Source organism: Larus michahellis, chromosome 17 (genome assembly GCF_964199755.1).
Source record: "Larus michahellis chromosome 17, bLarMic1.1, whole genome shotgun sequence".
NCBI classification, from domain to species: domain Eukaryota; kingdom Metazoa; phylum Chordata; class Aves; order Charadriiformes; family Laridae; genus Larus; species Larus michahellis.
Genome location: NC_133912.1, coordinates 1,167,175 through 1,185,477, shown reverse-complemented (window position 1 = coordinate 1,185,477; position 18,303 = coordinate 1,167,175). Strand labels below are relative to the sequence as shown.

Below are 18,303 nucleotides of genomic sequence, written 5' to 3'. Positions count from 1 at the left end.
GGCGGGGCTCGGGCGTGCTGCGCGCGCAAGGCGGGGCGTGTCGCGGTGGCGCCGGCGGGAAAGGGCGGCGTGGCGGGAGCGGGGCCGGCGCCGGGCATGGCGGTGCCGTTCGTGGAGGACTGGGACCTGGTGCAGACGCTGGGCGAGGGCGCCTACGGGGAGTGAGTCCGGGGCGGGGGGAGCCCGGGGGCGGGGTGGGGGGGTCAGGGCTGCTGCCCCTTGCGCGCCTCTTGCTCGCCCGCTGCCCCCCGCCGCTCGCCCGCTGCCCCCTGCCGCTCGCCCGCCCGCCCCTTGCACGGCCGCTGCCTGCGCGGGGGGACCCCCGGCGTGTGCCACTTGCACGCCACGGCGTGCCCGCTGCTTGCCCATCGCGTGCCCCTTATGTGGCCACTGCTTGGCACTTGCATCCGCCTTATGTGGCTACTGCTTGGCCCTTGCATTCCCCCTTATGTGGCCACTGCTTGGCCATTGCGTGCCCCTTATGTGCCCGCTGCTTGGCTACCGCATGCCCTCTGCGTGGCCATTGCGTGCCCTGTCTGTGCCCGCTGCTTGCCCCCTGCTTGGCCACTGCGTGCCCCTTACGTGGCCACTGCTTGGCCATTGCATGCCCCTTATGTGGCCACTAGTTGCTCATTGTTTGACTATCACTTGCCCGCTACTTGCCCACCGTGTGGCCATTGCTTGCCCTGTGTGTGCCCGTTGTTTGCCCACCACTTGGCAGTTGTGTGCCTGCTGCTTGCCCCCTGCCTGGCCACTGTATGCCCCTTATGTGGCCACTGCTTGCCCACTGCTTGGCCCTTGCATTCCCCCTTATGTGGCCACTGCTTGGCCATTGCGTGCCCCTTATGTGCCCGCTGCTTGGCTACCGCATGCCCTTTGCGTGGCCATTGCGTGCCCTGTCTGTGCCCGCTGCTTGCCCCCTGCTTGGCCACTGCATGCCCCTTACGTGGCCACTGCTTGGCCATTGCTTGGCCCTTGCATTCCCCCTTATGTGGCCACTGCTTGCCCATTGCGTGCTCCTTATGTGCCCGCTGCTTGGCTACCGCATGCCCTCTGCGTGGCCATTGCGTGCCCTGTCTGTGCCCGCTGCTTGCCCCCTGCTTGGCCACTGCGCGCCCCTTATGTGGCCGCTGCTTGCACATTGCTTGGCTGTCACTTGGCCACTGCTTGCCCACCTCGTGGCCATTGCTTGCCCTGTGTATGCCCGCTGCTTGCTCCCTGCTCGGCCATAGCGTGCCCCTTATGTGGCCACTAGTTGCTCATTGTTTGACTATCACTTGCCCGCTACTTGCCCACCGTGTGGCAATTGCTTGCCCTGTGTGTGCCCGTTGTTTGCCCACCACTTGGCAGTTGTGTGCCTGCTGCTTGCCCCCTGCCTGGCCACTGTATGCCCCTTATGTGGCCACTGCTTGCCCGCTGCATGGCCGCTGCTTGCCCTGTGCATGCCCACCACTTGCCCACTGTTTGGCCATCACACGCCTCTTATGTGCCCACTGTTTGCTCATTGCTTGGCTATCACTTGCCCACTACTTGCCCACCGCGTGGCCATTGCTTGCCCTGTGTATGCCTGCTGCTTGCCCACTGGTTGGCCACTGCGTGCCACTTACGTGCCACTGCTTGGCCATTGCATGCCCCTTATGTGGCCACTGCTTGCCCGCTGCATGGCCATTGCTTGCCCTGTGTATGCCCGCTGCTTGCCCACCACTTGGCAGTTGTGAGCCCGCTGCTTGCCCACTGCTTGCCCATTGTGAGCCCCTTATGTGCCCGCTGCTTGCCCACTGTTTGGCCCTTGCATGCCCCTTGTGTGGCCACTGCTTGCCCCTTGCTTGACCGTTGTATGCCAATTATGTGCTCAGTGCTTGGCTATCACATGCTGCCCGCTGCTTGCCCACTGCTTGGCCATTGTGTGCCACTTGGCTGTTGCGTGCCCCTCGTGCGCCCACTGCTTTGCCCGCTCCTTGGCCATTGTCTGCCCCTTAGTTGGCCACTGCTTGCCTGCTACTTGGCCAGTGCTTGCCCATCACACGCCTACCACTTGCCCGCTGCATGGCCATTGCTTGCCCTGTGTATGCCCACTGCTTGCCCACTGTTTGCCTGCTGCTTGGCTGTTACATGCCCCTTATTTGCCCATTGCATGGCCGCTTCTTGCCCCCTGCTTGGCCATTGCTTGCCACTTATGTGGCCACTGCTTGCCTGCTACTTGGCCAGTGCATGCCCCTCATGTGGACACCGCTTGCCCTCTCCTTGGCCATTGCATGCCCACTATGTGGCTATTGCTTGCCCTCTGCTTGGCCATTGTACGCCCACTACGTGGCCACTGCTTGCCCCCTGCTTGGCCATTGTACGCCCACTACGTGGCCACTGCTTGCCCCCTGCTTGGCCGTTGTACGCCCACTACATGGCCACTGCTTGCCCCCTGCTTGGCCATTGCATGCCCACTGTGTGGCCACGGCTTGCCCCCTTGCTTGGCCATTGTATGCCCACTATGTGGCCACTGCTTGCCCCCTGACTGGCCATTGCATGCCCCTTATGTAGCCACTGCTTGCCCCCTGACTGGCCATTGAATGCCCCTTATGTAGCCACTGCTTCCCCCTGCTTGGCCATTGCGTGCCCACTATATGGCCACTGCTTGCCCCCTGCTTGGCCATTGCATGCGCACTATGTGGCCACTGCTTGCCCCCTGCTTGGCCATTGCGTGCCCCTTATGTAGCCACTGCTTGCCCCCTGCTTGGCCATCGTATGCCCACTATATGGCCACTGCTTGCCCCCTGCTTGGCCATTGCATGCGCACTGTGTGGCTATTGCTTGCCCCCTGCTTGGCCATCATATGCCCACTATGTGTCCACTGCTTGCCCCCTGCTTGGCCATTGCATGCGCACTATGTGGCCACTGCTTGCCCCCTGCTTGGCCATTGCGTGCCCCTTATGTAGCCACTGCTTGCCCCCTGCTTGGCCATCGTATGCCCACTATATGGCCACTGCATGCCCCCTGCTTGGCCATTGCATGCGCAGTATGTGGCTATTGCTTGCCCCCTGCTTGGCCATCATATGCCCACTATGTGGCCACTGCTTGCCCCCTGCTTGGCCATTGCGTGCCCCCTGCTTGGCCATTGCATGCGCACTATGTGGCTATTGCTTGCCCCCTGCTTGGCCATCATATGCCCACTATGTGTCCATTGCATGCCCCCTGCTTGGCCATTGCATGCCCACTATGTGGCCATTGCTTGCCCCCTTCTTGGCCATCATATGCCCACTATGTGGCCACTGCTTGCCCCCTGCTTGGCCATCGTATGCCCACTACATGGCCACTGCGTGCCCTGTGTCTGCCCACTGCTTGCCCGTCACTTGGCCGTTGCCTGCCCCTCCTTTGGCCACTACTACTTGCCCGTCACGTGCCCCCCCCCCTTGCCCGCCTTAGGGTGCAGCTGGCCGTCAACCGCCGCACCGAGGAAGCCGTGGCCGTGAAGATCGTGGACATGAAGCGCGCGGCCGACTGCCCGGAGAACATCAAGAAGGAGATCTGCATCAACAAGATGCTCAACCACGAGAACGTCGTCAAGTTCTACGGCCACCGGCGCGAGGGGGCCACGCAGTTCCTCTTCCTGGAGTACTGCAGCGGCGGCGAGCTCTTCGACCGCATCGGTGCGCCCGCCTCCGCCCGCCTCGGCCCTCCGACGCCGCTGCCGCCGCGACGGCGACGGCGTCGAACAACGAAACGAAGGCTTCAACGCTCTTCTTTTTCCCCCCTCACCGGCGCAGAACCGGATATCGGGATGCCGGAGCCGGAGGCGCAGCGTTTCTTCCAGCAGTTGATCGCCGGCGTGGTGAGCGCGGAGGCGACGCCGGACGAAGGCGACGATGACGACGACGGCGGGTTCCCCCCCGCCCCGCCCCGCGCGACGCTGACCCTTCTCTCCCCCCGCCCAGGTCTATCTGCACGGCATCGGCATCACCCACCGCGACCTGAAGCCGGAGAACCTGCTGCTGGATGAGCGAGGTTGGGGCGGGGGGGGGTCTGGGGGGGTCAATTCGATTCGATTTGATTCGATTCGGGGTTTAATTTCCACGGTAATTTGCCGCGGCAAACTCCTTTCTCGCTTTCGAAATTTCCCGTTAAGGGTTAATTCGCTTTTGGTTTTTTAGCGGAATGTTCCTTTTAGGTTTTCAATTACCTTTTATTTTCGCATTAAAATTTAACGTCAAAACTGAATTTCCTGTTGGTCTTGCCCGCGATTTGAAATGTTACGTTCGTTTTTCATTTTAAAAATCAGTTTGAAAATTTAGTTTAATTTCCGTTTTACTTCTAAAATTCAGTTTACTTTTGGTTTTAATTTTAACATCGATTTTAAGCTTTAAATTACCTTTAATTTTAATTTCTATTAATTAATTAATTTTAATTAATTTCTATTTCTAAATTTCACTTTAAAAATTAGTTTAACTTTGTTTTTTTTTAACTTTAATATGACTTAAAAGTTCTCTCTCACATTTTATTCTAATTCTGATGTTTTATTTTAAAACTTAATTTTCAAATTCGCTTGGATCTCGCTCTTAATTTCAACGTTGAAGTTTTAAATTACTTTTTATCCGAACGTTAAAACGGCTTTTTAAAATGTATTTTTGAAATCTAACTTAGTTTTGCGTTTAATCGCGGCACTCAAATTGCAAAACGCTTCTTTATTTTAACTTTTTGTTTTGAAAGCGAATGCAAAGGGTTCGTTTAACGTTGGTTTTAATTTTAAGATTAATTTTAAGTTTTAAGTTACCTTTTTGATTTTGAATTTTCGTTTTGAGTTTTGGTTGAAGTTTGCTTTTGATTTTAAGAGGCTTTAAATGACTTTTAACTTTAATTTGAAATCTGAAATTTTCGTTTCAAACGTTTGAAATCTGAAATTTTCGTTTCAAACGTTTGAAATCTGAAATTTTCGTTTCAAACGTTTGAAATCTGAAATTTTCGTTTCAAACGTTTGAAATCTGAAATTTTCGTTTCAAACGTTAAGTGTGTTGTTAATTTCAATATTAATTTTCAACGTTAAATTACTTTTTAGTTTTGCTTTTAAGGTTTCCTCTTCGTTTAATTTCGGTGGTAGTTTTGAGATTAATTTTTTGAGTTTTAAATTGCGTTGCCTCGCGCTGTGACGTTTTCGCTTGAAATTTAATTTCCTTTTGGTCCGACTTCGGCTGTTCCTTTTCGATTTCGAATTTTAATTTTAAAACGAAAATTGTAAAACTTGGCTTAATTTTGCTTTTAAGATGGATTTGAAATTCCCTTTCCCTCCCCTCTTGCGCCGTGGCTTTCCGGTTCACGCGCCGTCGCCCTTTCCGTTTTCCCGCCCGCTTTTGGGATTTGACTCGCCCTTTTTTTTTTTTTCCGCCCTTTTTGAAATTTTCCGCCTTTGATGAATTTCGGGCCCAGACAACCTGAAAATCTCCGATTTCGGCTTGGCCACCGTCTTCAGGCACAACGGCCGGGAGCGGCTGCTCAACAAGACGTGCGGCACCCTGCCCTACGTGGCCCCCGAGCTGCTGCGGCGCCCCCACTTCAGGGCCGAGCCCGTCGACGTCTGGGCCTGCGGCGTGGTGCTCACCGCCATGCTGGCCGGAGGTGGGCGCCCGCGGCGGAGGGGGGGTCTGGGGGGGGGGGTGTGTGACACGCTCGGGGGGACGCAGGTGACACGGCGGGGGGGGAGGGGGTGTAAAGGGCGTTCGGGGGTGCGGGAGATGCAGAGGGGGGTGTATGAGATGCGGGGGGGGGATATGAGATGCGGGGATGTATATGAGATGGGAGATGGGGGGGTATATGAGACGCGGGGGGGATGTATATGAGATGCGGGGATGTATATGAGATGGGGGGGTATATGAGATGCGGGGGGGGTATATGGGATGCGGGGATGTATATGGGATGCGGGGATGTATATGAGATGGGGTGGGATATGAGATGCGGGGGGGATGTATATGAGATGCGGGGGGGGTATATGAGATGCGGGGATGTATATGAGACGGGGGGGTATATGAGACGGGGGGGTATATGAGACGGGGGGGGTATATGAGACGGGGGGGTATATGGGATGCGGGGATGTATATGAGATGGGGGGGTATATGAGATGGGGGGTATATGAGATGCAGGGGGATGTATATGAGATGATGGGGGGGTATATGAGATGGGGGGGTATATGAGATGTTGGGGGGATGTACATGAGATGGGGGTATATGAGATGATGGGGGTATATGGGATGCGGGGATGTATATGAGATGAGGGTATATGAGACGCGGGGGGGATGTATATGAGATGCAGGGGGGGTATATGAATTGCGGGGAGGGTATATGAGATGCGGGGATGTATAAGAGATGCGGGGATGTATATGAGATGGGGGGGTATATGAGATGGGGGGTATATGAGATGGGGGGTATATGAGATGGGGGGGATGTACATGAGATGGGGGGTTATATGAGATGCGGGGGGGTATATGAGATGGGGAGTGGGTATATGAGGTGTGGGGGGGTACATGAGATGGAGAGGGGATGTATATGAGATGGGGGGTGGGGGGATATGTGAGATGCATAGGGGATGTATATGAGATGGGGGGTATATGAGGGGTGGGGGGATATGTGAGATGCATAGGGGATGTATATGAGATGGGGGCATATGAGATGGGGGGGATATGAGATGCATAGGGGATGTATATGAGATGCGGGGGGGTATACGAGATGGGGGTATATGAGATGCGGGGGGGTATACGAGATGGGGGGTATATGAGGTGCAGGGGGGATGTATATGAGACGCGGGGGGGTATACAAGATGCGGGGGGGATGTATATGAAATATGTGAGGGGCGTATATGAAATGCATAAGGGGTGCACGTATGGAATGCATAAGGGCTGTGTATGAAATGCACCGGGGGGGGGACGTGAAGTGCATAAGGGGGGAGTATGAAATGTACGAGGGCTGTACGTATGGAATGTATAAGGGCTGTATATGGAACGCATTAGGGGCGTATATGAAATGCACGGGGGGGCATATGAGATGCGGAGGGGCTGTATAGGAAATCCGTAAGGGGTGTATATGAAACGCGGCGGGGGGGGGGGCGGTATACGAGGTGCATAAGGGGCGTACGTACGGAATGTATAAGGGTTGTGTATGAAAAGCAGAGGGGCGTATGTGAAAGGCGGGGGGTGGGGGGGTGTGGTGTGTACGGAATCCGTAGGGGCCGTATATGAAAGGGGGCGCGGGAGATGCAGCCGGGAACGCGTGGGATGCGTAAGGGGACGTATCCCGGGTGCCGCGGGTTCTCCCCTGGGACAGAGCTGCCCTGGGACCAGCCCAGCGACGCCTGCCAGGAATACAGCGACTGGAAAGAGCGGAAAACCTACCTCCCGCCTTGGAAGAAGATCGATTCGGCGCCCTTAGGTAAGTCACCGGCACCCGGCGGCTCCCGGTGCCGCCCCGGGGGTCACCCATCTCCCGTCCCGTGTGTGTCCCCCCCCCCCCCCCAGCTTTGCTGCACAAGATCCTGACGGAGAGCCCGACGGCCAGGATCACCATTCCCGACATCAAGAAGGACCGTTGGTTCAGCAAACCCCTCAAAAAGGGTAAGGGGACGCCGGGGAGCGCGCCGCCCCCCCCCCCCCCCCCTCACCCCCCCCTCCAAATTTGGGGTGGGGGTCACTGGGCGTCTTGTCCCTTCGCAGGCGTCAAGCGGGCTCGCGTGTCCTCAGGGGGGGTCGCCGACTCCCCCGGCGGCTTCTCCAAGCACGTCCGCTCCGACATGGATTTCTCGCCCGTGAAGGGCGCGCTCGGGTGAGCCCCCGCGTCCCTCCGTGTCCCTGCGTGTCCCTCTGCGTCCCTCCATGTCCCTGATCATCCCTCCGCGTCCCTCCGCGTCCCTCCGCGTCCCTCCGTGTCCCTCCGCGTCCCTCCGCGTCCCTCCGTGTCCTTGCACGTCCCTCCGTGTCCCTCCGCATCCCTCCGTGTCTCTCCGCGTCCCTCTGCGTCCCTGCACATCCCTCCGTGTCCCTGCACATCCCTCTGCATCCCTCTGTGTCCCTGTGCATCCCTCCCCGTCCCTGTCCCTCTGTGTCCCCGTGGGTCCCTCTGTGTCCCTCCCTGTCCCTCCGTGTCCCTCCATGTCCCTTTGTGTCCCCGTGGGTCCCTCTGTGTCCCTCCGTGTCCCTTCACATCCCTCCATGTCCCTGTGTGTCCCTCAACATCCCTGTGCATCCCTTCCCGTCCCTGCGTGTCCCTGTGGGTCCCTCTGTGTCCCTCCTTGTCCCTCTGTGTCCCTGTACGTCCCTCTGTGTCCCTGTACGTCCCTCTGTGTCCCTGTATGTCCCTCTACGTCCCTGTGCATCCCTCCCTGTCCCTGCGCATCCCCGCGCATCCCCGCGCGTCCCTGCCTCTCCCTGTCCCTCTGTGTCCCTCCGTGTCCCTGTACGTCCCTCCATGTCCCTGTATGTCCCTCTACGTCCCTGTGCATCCCTCCCTGTCCCTGCGCATCCCCGCGCATCCCCGCGCGTCCCTGCCCCTCCCTGTCCCTCCGTGTCCCTCCGTGTCCCTGTACGTCCATCCATGTCCCTGTATGTCCCTCAACGTCCCTGTGAATCCCCGCGTGTCCCTGTGCATCCCTCTCCCTCCCTGTCCCTGCGTGTCCCTCCATATCCCTGCGTGTCCCTCCCTGTCCCCCTGTGTCCCCATGGGTCCCTCTGTGTCCCTCCATGTCCCTGTGCATCCCTCCCCGTCCCTGTCCCTCCGTGTCCCCGTGGGTCCCTCTGTGTCCCCCCCGTGTCCCTGCACATCCCTCCATGTCCCTGTGTGTCCCTCAACGTCCCTGCGCATCCCTCCGTGTCCCTGCGCATCCCCACGTGTCCCTGCACATCCCTCCCCGTCTCTGTGGGTCCCTCTGTGTCCCTCCGTGTCCCTGTACGTCCCTCCATGTCCCTGCGTGTCCCTCCCTGTCCCTCTGTGTCCCCGTGGGTCCCTCTGTGTCCATCCGTGTCCCTGCGCATCCCTCCCTGTCCCTGCACATCCCCACGTGTCCCTGTGCATCCCTCCCCCTCCCTGTCCCTCTGTGTCCCTGTGGGTCCCTCCGTGTCCCTCCGTGTCCCTGTACGTCCCTCTATGTCCCTCTACATCCCTGCGCATCCCTCCATGTCCCTACGCATCCCCGCGTGTCCCTGCACATCCCTCCCCGTCCCTGTCCCTCCGTGTCCCTGTGGGTCCCTCTGCGTCCCTCCGTGTCCCTGTGGGTCCCTCTGCGTCCCTCCGTGTCCCTGTACGTCCCTCCCCGTCCCTGTCCCTCCGTGTCCCTGTGCGTCCCTCGACGTCCCTGTGCGTCCCTCGACGTCCCTGCGCATCCCTGTCCCTCCGTGTCCCTGCGTGTCCCTCCGCGTCCCTGCGCGTCCGTGCCGCCGGGGGTGGTGGCTCCGGGGGCAGCGGGAGGTTTCTGGCAGGCCTGCGCCCTGCGGGGCTCTGCGCGTCGCGGTGCTGCGCGCGACGCTGGCCTCCGCATGTGCCGCAGGGCTTCGCACGCTCCGGGGCTTTGCACGGCGCGGGGGGCTTTGCACGGCGCCGGTGGGGGGGGGTTTGCACGTTGCAGTTCTTTCCGCGCCGGGGGGGCTTTGCACGCCGCAGGGCTCTCCCCGCTTCCCCCCCCGGCGGCGGTTCGGTGCCCACCGGGGCGGTGCAAGCACAAAACCCGCCTTTACCCTCGCGCGCGCCCCAGAAAATCCCAAAACGCTGCGATTCCCCTTTCTCCCCCTTCCCCGTCCTTGCTGATCCCCATCCCCCCCCCCGCCCCCCATCTCCCCTTGTCTTGCAGCGAGGAGAAGTCGGGCTATTCCACGTCGCAGCCGGAACCCGGCACGGGGGGGACGCTGTGGGACAACGGGGCCACCACCATCGACCGCCTGGTGCAGGGCATCAGCTTCTCGCAGCCCGCCTGCCCCGAGCACATGCTGCTCAACAGCCAGCTCCTCGGCACCCCCGGCAGCTCCCAGGTGCCGCACGGGGCGGGGGGGGTTGGGCAGGGTGGGGGGCACGCTGGGTGTGCAGCGTTTGTCACGGCGGGATGGGACGTGGCGGTCCTGGGGCTGCGGCTTGGCCAGGTTTTAGCATCCCGGGATGCGGCCGTGAAGCATTTGGGATGCAACTCCGCAGTATATATAATATCGGGGAGCAACGTCGCGATATCGGGGACGCGGCTTCGCCAGGTTTTTCGTCTGGGGACGCGGCTTTGCCGGGTTTTGTCATCCCAGGACGCGGCTTTGCCAGGTTTTTCATCTGGGGACGCGGCTTTGCCGGATTTTGTCATCCCAGGACGCGGCTTTGCCAGGTTTTATCATCTGGGGACGTGGCTTTGCCGGGTTTTGTCATCCCAGGACGCGGCTTTGCCAGGTTTTATCATCTGGGGATGCGGCTTTGCGATGTTTTGTCATCCCGGGATGCGGCCGTGCAGCGTTTGGGATGCAAATTCCCGTTATGTGTCATATCAGGGAGCGACTTGGCGATATCGGGGATGCGGCTTGGCCGGGTTTTATCATCCCGGGATGCGGCCGTGCAGGGTTTGGGATGCAACTCCGCAGTATATATAATATCAGGGAGCGATGTTGCGATATCGGGGATGCGGCTTTGCCAGGTTTTAGCATCCCGGGATGCGGCCGTGCAGCGTTTGGGATGCAACTCCGCAGTATATATAATATCAGGGAGCGACGTCGCGATATCGGGGATGCATCCGATTGAGAACATCGGGGTCCCACGTTGCGCTATTTATTGTATTCGGGACGCGCCTTTTGCATTCCGGAGACGGGATTAAGGAGCGCCTTCGCAGTATTTAGGATGGCGGGGGAGCAACGTTGCGATTTTGCCCGGTGTTTGTAATATTTTGGGGGGCGTCACCTCGCCGCGCGGGGGATGCGGGCGCTGCAGCTGGCGGCGTTTGCCATCAGGGGGTGCAGCTCCGCAACGTTCCTCCTCTTGAAAGCCGGGATTTTTTTCCCGAGCTGCGGCTCCAACTTTGTGGGGATTCGTAACTTTTGATGGTGGGTTTGGTTTTTTTTTTGTGGTTTTTTTTTTTTTTTTTTGTGTGTGTGTGTGTGTTTTGGCACGGGGGGGCGGCCGGCAGAGCCCGTGGCAGCGGCTGGTGAAGCGGATGACGCGCTTCTTCACCAAACTGGACGCCGACGGCTCGTACCGCGCCCTGAAGGAGGTGTGTGAGAAGATGGGGTACGGCTGGAAGAAGAGCTGCACCAACCAGGTAGGGATCGGGGGGTCAAATCAGGGAGTGGGACCCCCCCCCCCCACCCCCGACCACGCCGTTGCGTCTGCCTAACATCTGGGGACACCCCCGCTTCGCTGCCGGTTTGCAGGTCACCATCTCGACCACGGACAGGAGGAACAACAAGCTCATCTTCAAGGTGAACCTGGTGGAGATGGAGGGCAAGATTTTGGTGGATTTTCGCCTCTCCAAGGTGAGCGGGGGGCGGGGTGGGGGGGTCAGGGCGGGCGCGCGATGGCGGCGCGGTGGGGGCAAGGCGATGCGGGGTCTTGCGAGACCGTGCGAGGTGGGTCCGAGGTGATGGAGGACCGTGCGAGGTGGGTCCAAGGTGATGGAGGATCATGGAAGGTTGGGTGCAAGGTGGTGCAGGACCACGCGAGGCGGGTGCGAGGTACGTGCAGGACCATGCGAGGTTGGGTGCAAAGCGATGCAGGACCATGCAAGGTGGTGCAGGACCGTGCAAAGTGGGTGCGAGGTGGGTGCAGGACCATGTAAAGTGGGTGCAAGACCATGCAAGGTGGGTGCAAAGTGGTGCAGGACCATGCAAGGTTGGGTGCAAGGTGATGCAGGACCATGCAAGGTGGTGCAAGACCATGTAAGGTGGGTGCAAGACCAAGCAAGGTGATGCAGGACCGTGCAAAGTGGGTGCAAGACCATGCAAGGTTGGGTGCAAGGTGATGCAGGACCATGCAAGGTGGTGCAAGACCATGTAAGGTGGGTGCAAGACCAAGCAAGGTGATGCAGGACCATGCAAAGTGGGTGCAAGACCACGCAAGGTTGGGTGCAAGGTGGTGCAGGACCATGCAAGGTGATGCAGGACCGTGCAAAGTGGGTGCAAGACCATGCAAGGTTGGGTGCAAGACCATGCAAGGTTGGGTGCAAGGTGATGCAGGACCATGCAAGGTGATGCAGGACCGTGCAAAGTGGGTGCGAGGTGGGTGCAGGACCATGCAAGGCTGGGTGCAAGGTGATGCAGGACCATGCAAAGTGGGTGCAAGGTGGGCGCAAGGTGGTGCAGGACCATGCAAGGTGGTGCAAGACCATGTAATGTGGGTGCAAGACCATGCAAAGTGATGCAGGACCATGCAAGGTTGGGTGCAAGACCGTGCAAGGTGGGTGCAAGACCATGCAAGGTAGTGCAAGACCATGTAAGGTGGGTGTAAGGTGGTGCAGGACCATGCAAGGTTGGGTGCAAGGTGGTGCAGGACCATGCAAGGTGGTGCAAGACCATGTAATGTGGGTGCAAGACCATGCAAAGTGATGCAGGACCATGCAAGGTGGGTGCAAGACCATGCAAGGTAGTGCAAGACCATGTAAGGTGGGTGTAAGGTGGTGCAGGACCATGCAAGGTGAGTGCAAGACCATGCAAGGTTGGGCATAATGTGGTGCAGGACCATGCAAGGTTGGGTGCAAGGTGGTGCAGGACCATGCAAGGTGGTGCAAGACCACGTAAGGTGAGTGCAAGACCAAGCAAGGTGATGCAGGACCATGCAAGGTGGGTGCAAGACCAAGCAAGGTGATGCAGGAGCATGCAAAGTGGGTGCAAGATGGGTGCAAGACCATGCAAGGTGGGTGCAAGGTGGTGCAGGACCATGCAAGGTTGGGTGCAAGGTGGTGCAGGACCATGCAAGGTGGTGCAAGACCATGTAAGGTGGGTGCAAGACCATGCAAAGTGATGCAGGACCATGCAAGGTTGGGTGCAAGGTGGGTGCAGGACCGTGCAAGGTGGGTGCAAGACCGTGCAAGGTGGGTGCAAGACCATGCAAGGTAGTGCAAGACCATTTAAGGTGGGTGTAAGGTGGTGCAGGACCATGCAAGGTGAGTGCAAGACCATGCAAGGTTGGGCGTAATGTGGTGCAGGACCATGCAAGGTTGGGTGCAAGGTGGTGCAGGACCATGCAAGGTGGTGCAAGACCACGTAAGGTGAGTGCAAGACCAAGCAAGGTGATGCAGGACCATGCAAAGTGGGTGCAAGATGGGTTCAAGACCATGCAAGGTGGGTGCAAGGTGGTGCAGGACCATGCAAGGTTGGGTGCAAGGTGATGCAGGACCATGCAAGGTGGTGCAAGACCATGTAAGGTGGGTGCAAGACCAAGCAAGGTGGTGCAGGACCGTGCAAAGTGGGTGCAAGACCATGCAAGGTGGGTGCAAGGTGGTGCAGGACCATGCAAGGTTGGGTGCAAGGTGGTGCAGGACCATGCAAGGTTGGGTGCAAGGTGATGCAGGACCATGCAAAGTGGGTGCAAGGTGGCTGCAAGACCATGCAAGGTGGGTGCAAGGTGGTGCAGGACCATGCAAGGTGATGCAGGACCATGCAAGGTTGGGTGTAAGGTGGTACAGGACCATGCAAGGTGGTGCAGGACCATGCAAGGTTGGGTGCGAGGTCATGCAGGACCATGCGAGGTGATGCAGGACCATGCAGGTGGGTGCGAGGTGACGCAGGACCGTGCAAGGTCGGGTGCAGAGTGGGTGCAAGGCCACGCAAGGTGGGTGTGAGGTGGGGCAGGGCCGTGCCAGGTCGGGTGCGAGGCGGCGCACGGTGGTGCCCAGCGGGCGCAAAGCCCTGCGCGGCGGGTGCAAGGGAGGGCGGGAGGCGACGCGAGGTGGGCGCAAGTCGATGCGACACCCCCGCCCCCCCCCCCGTCTCTCCCCGCGCAGGGCGACGGCCTGGAGTTCAAGAGGCATTTCCTGAAAATCAAGGGCAAGCTCAGCGACGTCGTCAGCACCCAGAAAGTCTGGCTGCCCGCCACCTGAGCCCCCTGCACCCCACCTGCCTCCTCCTCCTCCTCCTCCTCCTCTTCCTCTTCCTCCTCCTCCTCCTCCTCCTTCTCCTGGCGGGGGCTCCCGTGGCAGCACCCGAACGCCGTGAAGGCGACCGACCGCGCGCTTCGGATTTTAAAGGTTCAATAAAGCCCTGGGGGGGGGGACACAAAGCGATTGCCGCTGGCTGCATCCGGGGTGCTTGGGGGGAGCGGGGAGGGCGGGGGGGGGGCTCCATGGCCCGGCAATTAAAAGCGGCGTTAAATAAAAAAATAGCAATTAGGGATCAATACCCCCACCCCCAACCTTAGTTGCACCCCAAAAAGGGCCACAGTTGGCCTCGTTACCCCAATTAATCCTGCTGGGTCCAGCCCAGCCCCGCGCCGGCACCAGCATTTTGCCCCAAACCTCGAGATTTGTGGGCAAAAAAACCTCCCCAGAGGTGCCGGGAGCTGCTCTGCGATGTCACCCATTTTCCGGATTTTGGGGTGCGGCGATGCGACGTTATTTTTTTTTTTTTTTTTTTTTTCTCTCGACAAGCACGGGGCTCGTTCACTCTGAAACCTACTGATGGCGCAGCATCGCTCGGCCCGGCGGAAATCTCACTCCGGGGTCTGCGCTGAGCCCCGCAGCCCTAAACCAGCCCATGACACCCCACCTAGGGTTTGGGGGCTGACACACAACCCCCCCCCCCCCAACCCCCCCTCCCCACCCCTTCCTGCCCTGTCTCGGGGCAGCGGCTGCCCTCGTTTTCCAACCTCTTTAATTGCTTTGCGGAAGGGCTAACGAGCCAAGAGCTGCCAGGGGTTGTTAGCGCTGGAGCGAGAGAGGAGAGCGGGGGATTAACCCCGAGGGGAGAACATCTCCCCCCCCCCCCCCCCCAAAAAAAAGAGCATCCCCCCCAAAAAAACCCCCACCGAGCACCACAATTTCTCCCCCAACCCCAACACCCGCCTCAACTTTTCGTTATTGGGGTGGAAAACGCTCTTTTTACTAGTTTTCCCCCTTTTTCTTAAAGTAAGTATTTTTAATATCCCTTTCCCTGGCCTTTTTTTTTTTTTTTTTTTTTCCTGGTGGGAACCGCCGCCCCCCCCCCCGGCGAAGCAATTAGCGGCGATTTTTTAATTGCATATTTATATTGCAGCCGGGGAGCGAGACCCCGGCAGCGGGCGAGGGGGGAAGCAGGAAGACGCCGCCTCCGACCTTGTTTGCTTTTCAGCCGGGATTAAGCGCTTTTAATTGTCCCGGAGATCACAGATTGCAGCCGGGGGGGATAATTAAGCTGAATACAGGGTTTTCTGGTTCACTCCCCCCAGGAATTTATATTTCTAAGGGAAAAGAAAATATAAAAGCTTCGGGGATGCCTTGGGGAATTAACGGGTTTTTGCTGGGGGGGGTGGTTGCGAGGCCGGACACAACTCGTTGCACGAGTAGGTCTCACCTTTGCAGGCCGTGAGGCCGGAGCCTCCCCTTTAGCGACAAATTATTTTTTTCCTGCCAAAAATAGGTTATTTGGGGGGGGGGGGGGGGGTGTGTGACACGTTTTCCCCCTCCCTGGGTTGCTTCGGCAGAGGCCGCGCGCCACTCGCGCTGTGCCGCGGTCTCGCGCGTTAACCGGGCTCGAGTATCCCACGGGAATTATTTTTCGCCCCCAAATTTTTGCGGCTTGGTTTTTTTTTTGGTTGGTTGGTTTTTGCTCCGGAGGGAGGGGGGGGGGGGGGGGGATTATTTTCTGCTTTTCGGGGTTGGAGGGGGAAATTTTGGGGGGGGTGGGGGGAATAAAAGGTTTATTTTAAAATCTTTCCGGGTTAAAAAAAAAAAAAAAAAAAAAAAAGGGGGCCGTGCGGAGCCGGGGCCCTGAAAGCGCCCATTGTACGGCCCCGCTGGGGACAAGGCGCTCTCAGAGAGGCACCGGAGCGTGGAAAATGCCTTAAACCAACATTATCGGCGGCGCGGGCGGCCGGGGCCGGGCAGGGGGGGGCTTTTCTCCCCCCCACCTCATCCCGAATTCATGGCGTTGGGGCCGGACGCGGGTTCTCCTGCCGTCCCCGGGGCACCTCGCGAGGTCCTGGGGTTTGGGAGGCGGCGAGAGGGGAGGCGGGATGGAGGGAGGCAGGCGTGGAAGGGGGATGGAGACGGAGGAGGCGGGATGGAGGACGCAGAGGTGGGATGCGGGATTTAGGATGTCGATGCGGGATGCGGGATGGAGGATTCGGGATGGAGATGGAGGACGCGGGATGGAGGACGCAGAGGTGGGACGCGGGATTTGGGATGTAGATGTGGGATGGAGGACGCAGAGGTGGGATGCAGGATTTAGGATGTAGATGCGGGATGGAGGATGCAGAGGTGGGATGCGGGATTTAGGATGTAGATGCGGGATGGAGGATGCAGAGGTGGGATGCGGGATTTAGGATGTAGATGCGGGATGGAGGACGCAGTGGTGGGACGCGGGATTTAGGATGTAGGTGTGGGATGGAGGATGCAGAGGTGGGACGCGGGATTTGGGATGTAGATGCAGGATGGAGGATGCAGAGGTGGGATGCGGGATTTAGGATGTAGGTGCAGGATGCGGGGTGGAGGATTCAGGATGGAGATGTGGGATGGAGGGTTTGGGATGGAGATGGAGGATGCACGGTGGAGGACACAGGTGGGATGCGGGACTTAGGATGTAGGTGCAGGATGGAGGATGCAGAGGTGGGATGCGGGATTTAGGATATAAGCGCAGGATGCAGGATGGAGGATTCAGGATGGAGATGTGGGATGGAGGGTTTGGGATGGAGACGGAGGATGCGGGATGGAGGACGCAGAGGTGGGATGCGGGATTTAGGATGGGGATGCGGAATGGAGGACGCAGAGGTGGGATGCGGGATTTTGGATGTAGATGCGGGATGGAGGATGCAGAGGTGGGACGTGGGATTTAGGATGTAGGTGCGGGATGGAGGACGCAGAGGTGGGACGCGGGATTTAGGATGTAGATGCGGGATGGAGGATGCAGAGGTGGGATGCGGGATTTACGATGTAGGTGCAGGATGCAGGGTGGAGGATTCAGGATGGAGATGTGGGATGGAGGGTTTGGGATGGAGATGGAGGATGCGCGGTGGAGGACACAGGTGGGATGCGGGACTTAGGAGGTAGGTGCAGGATGGAGGATGCAGAGGTGGGACGCGGGATTTAGGATGTAGATGTGGGATGGAGGACGCAGAGGTGGGATGCAGGATTTAGGATGTAGGCGCAGGATGCGGGATGGAGGATTCGGGATGGAGGATTCAGGATGGAGATGTGGGATGGAGGGTTTGGGATGGAGACGGAGGATGCGGGATGGAGGACACAGAGGTGGGATGCAGGATTTAGGATGTAGATGCGGGATGGAGGACACAGGTGGGATGCAGGATTTAGGATGTAGATGCGGGATGGAGGATGCAGAGGTGGGCCGCGGGATTTAGGATGTAGGTGCAGGATGTGGGATGCAGATGTGGGATATAGGATTTAGGATGTAGGTGCGGGATGGAGGATGCAGCGGTGGGCCGCGGGATTTAGGATGTAGGTGCAGGATGGAGGATGCAGAGGTGGGACGCGGGATTTGGGATGTAGGTGCAGGATGCAGAGGTGGGACGCAGGATTTAGGATGTAGGTGCAGGATGTGGGATGCAGATGTGGGATTTAGGATTTAGGTACGGGATGGAGGAATCAGGATGCAGGTTGGGCACGTTGGATTTAGGATGTAGATGTGGGATGGAGGACGCAGAGGTGGGACGCGGGATTTGGGATGTAGGTGCAGGATGCAGAGTGGAGGATTTAGGGTGCAGATGGGGGATGTTGGATTGAGGATGTAGATACAGGATGTGGGATGAAGGATGCAGATGGGATATGGGATTTGGGATGCGGATGCCGGATGGAGGGTTCAGGAAGCAGATGTAGGATATAGGATTTGGGATATAGATGCCGGATGCGGCATGGAGATGCAGAGGTGGGACACAGGAATTGGGGGGGGATGGAGGATCCAGGGTGCGGATGCAGGGTGCCAGATGCGGGATACAAGAGAAGGGATGCAGAAGCAGGATTTAGGATGCAGGAAGGACATGGGAGGGGGGATTTAGGCTGCTGCAGACACAAGGTCCCGGATGGAGGATACAGGACATGGATACAGAACACATGGAGATGCAGATGTGGGGTGCAGGACACGGCAGGAGATGAAAGAACAGATGCAGGATTTAGGATGCAGGTGCCGGAGATGGGATTTGGGACGCAGACGCAGGACACGGGATGCGGAAGCACAAT

General features: G+C 58.6%; 1 protein-coding gene across 1 annotated transcript; it reads left to right on the top strand.

Annotated features, from left to right (window-relative positions):
* The first annotated feature begins 29 nt into the window (after positions 1-29).
* On the top strand, positions 30-14,196 carry CHEK1 (checkpoint kinase 1). The gene is made up of 12 exons (XM_074561100.1): positions 30-161; positions 3,418-3,641; positions 3,759-3,823; positions 3,927-3,996; positions 5,413-5,601; positions 7,299-7,403; positions 7,490-7,585; positions 7,685-7,793; positions 9,811-9,988; positions 11,113-11,244; positions 11,357-11,458; positions 13,924-14,196. The coding sequence occupies exons 1-12, from the start codon at positions 97-99 to the stop codon at positions 14,017-14,019; spliced, it is 1,431 nt and encodes a 476-aa protein (XP_074417201.1). The 5' UTR covers positions 30-96; the 3' UTR covers positions 14,020-14,196.
* The last annotated feature ends 4,107 nt before the right edge of the window (positions 14,197-18,303 follow it).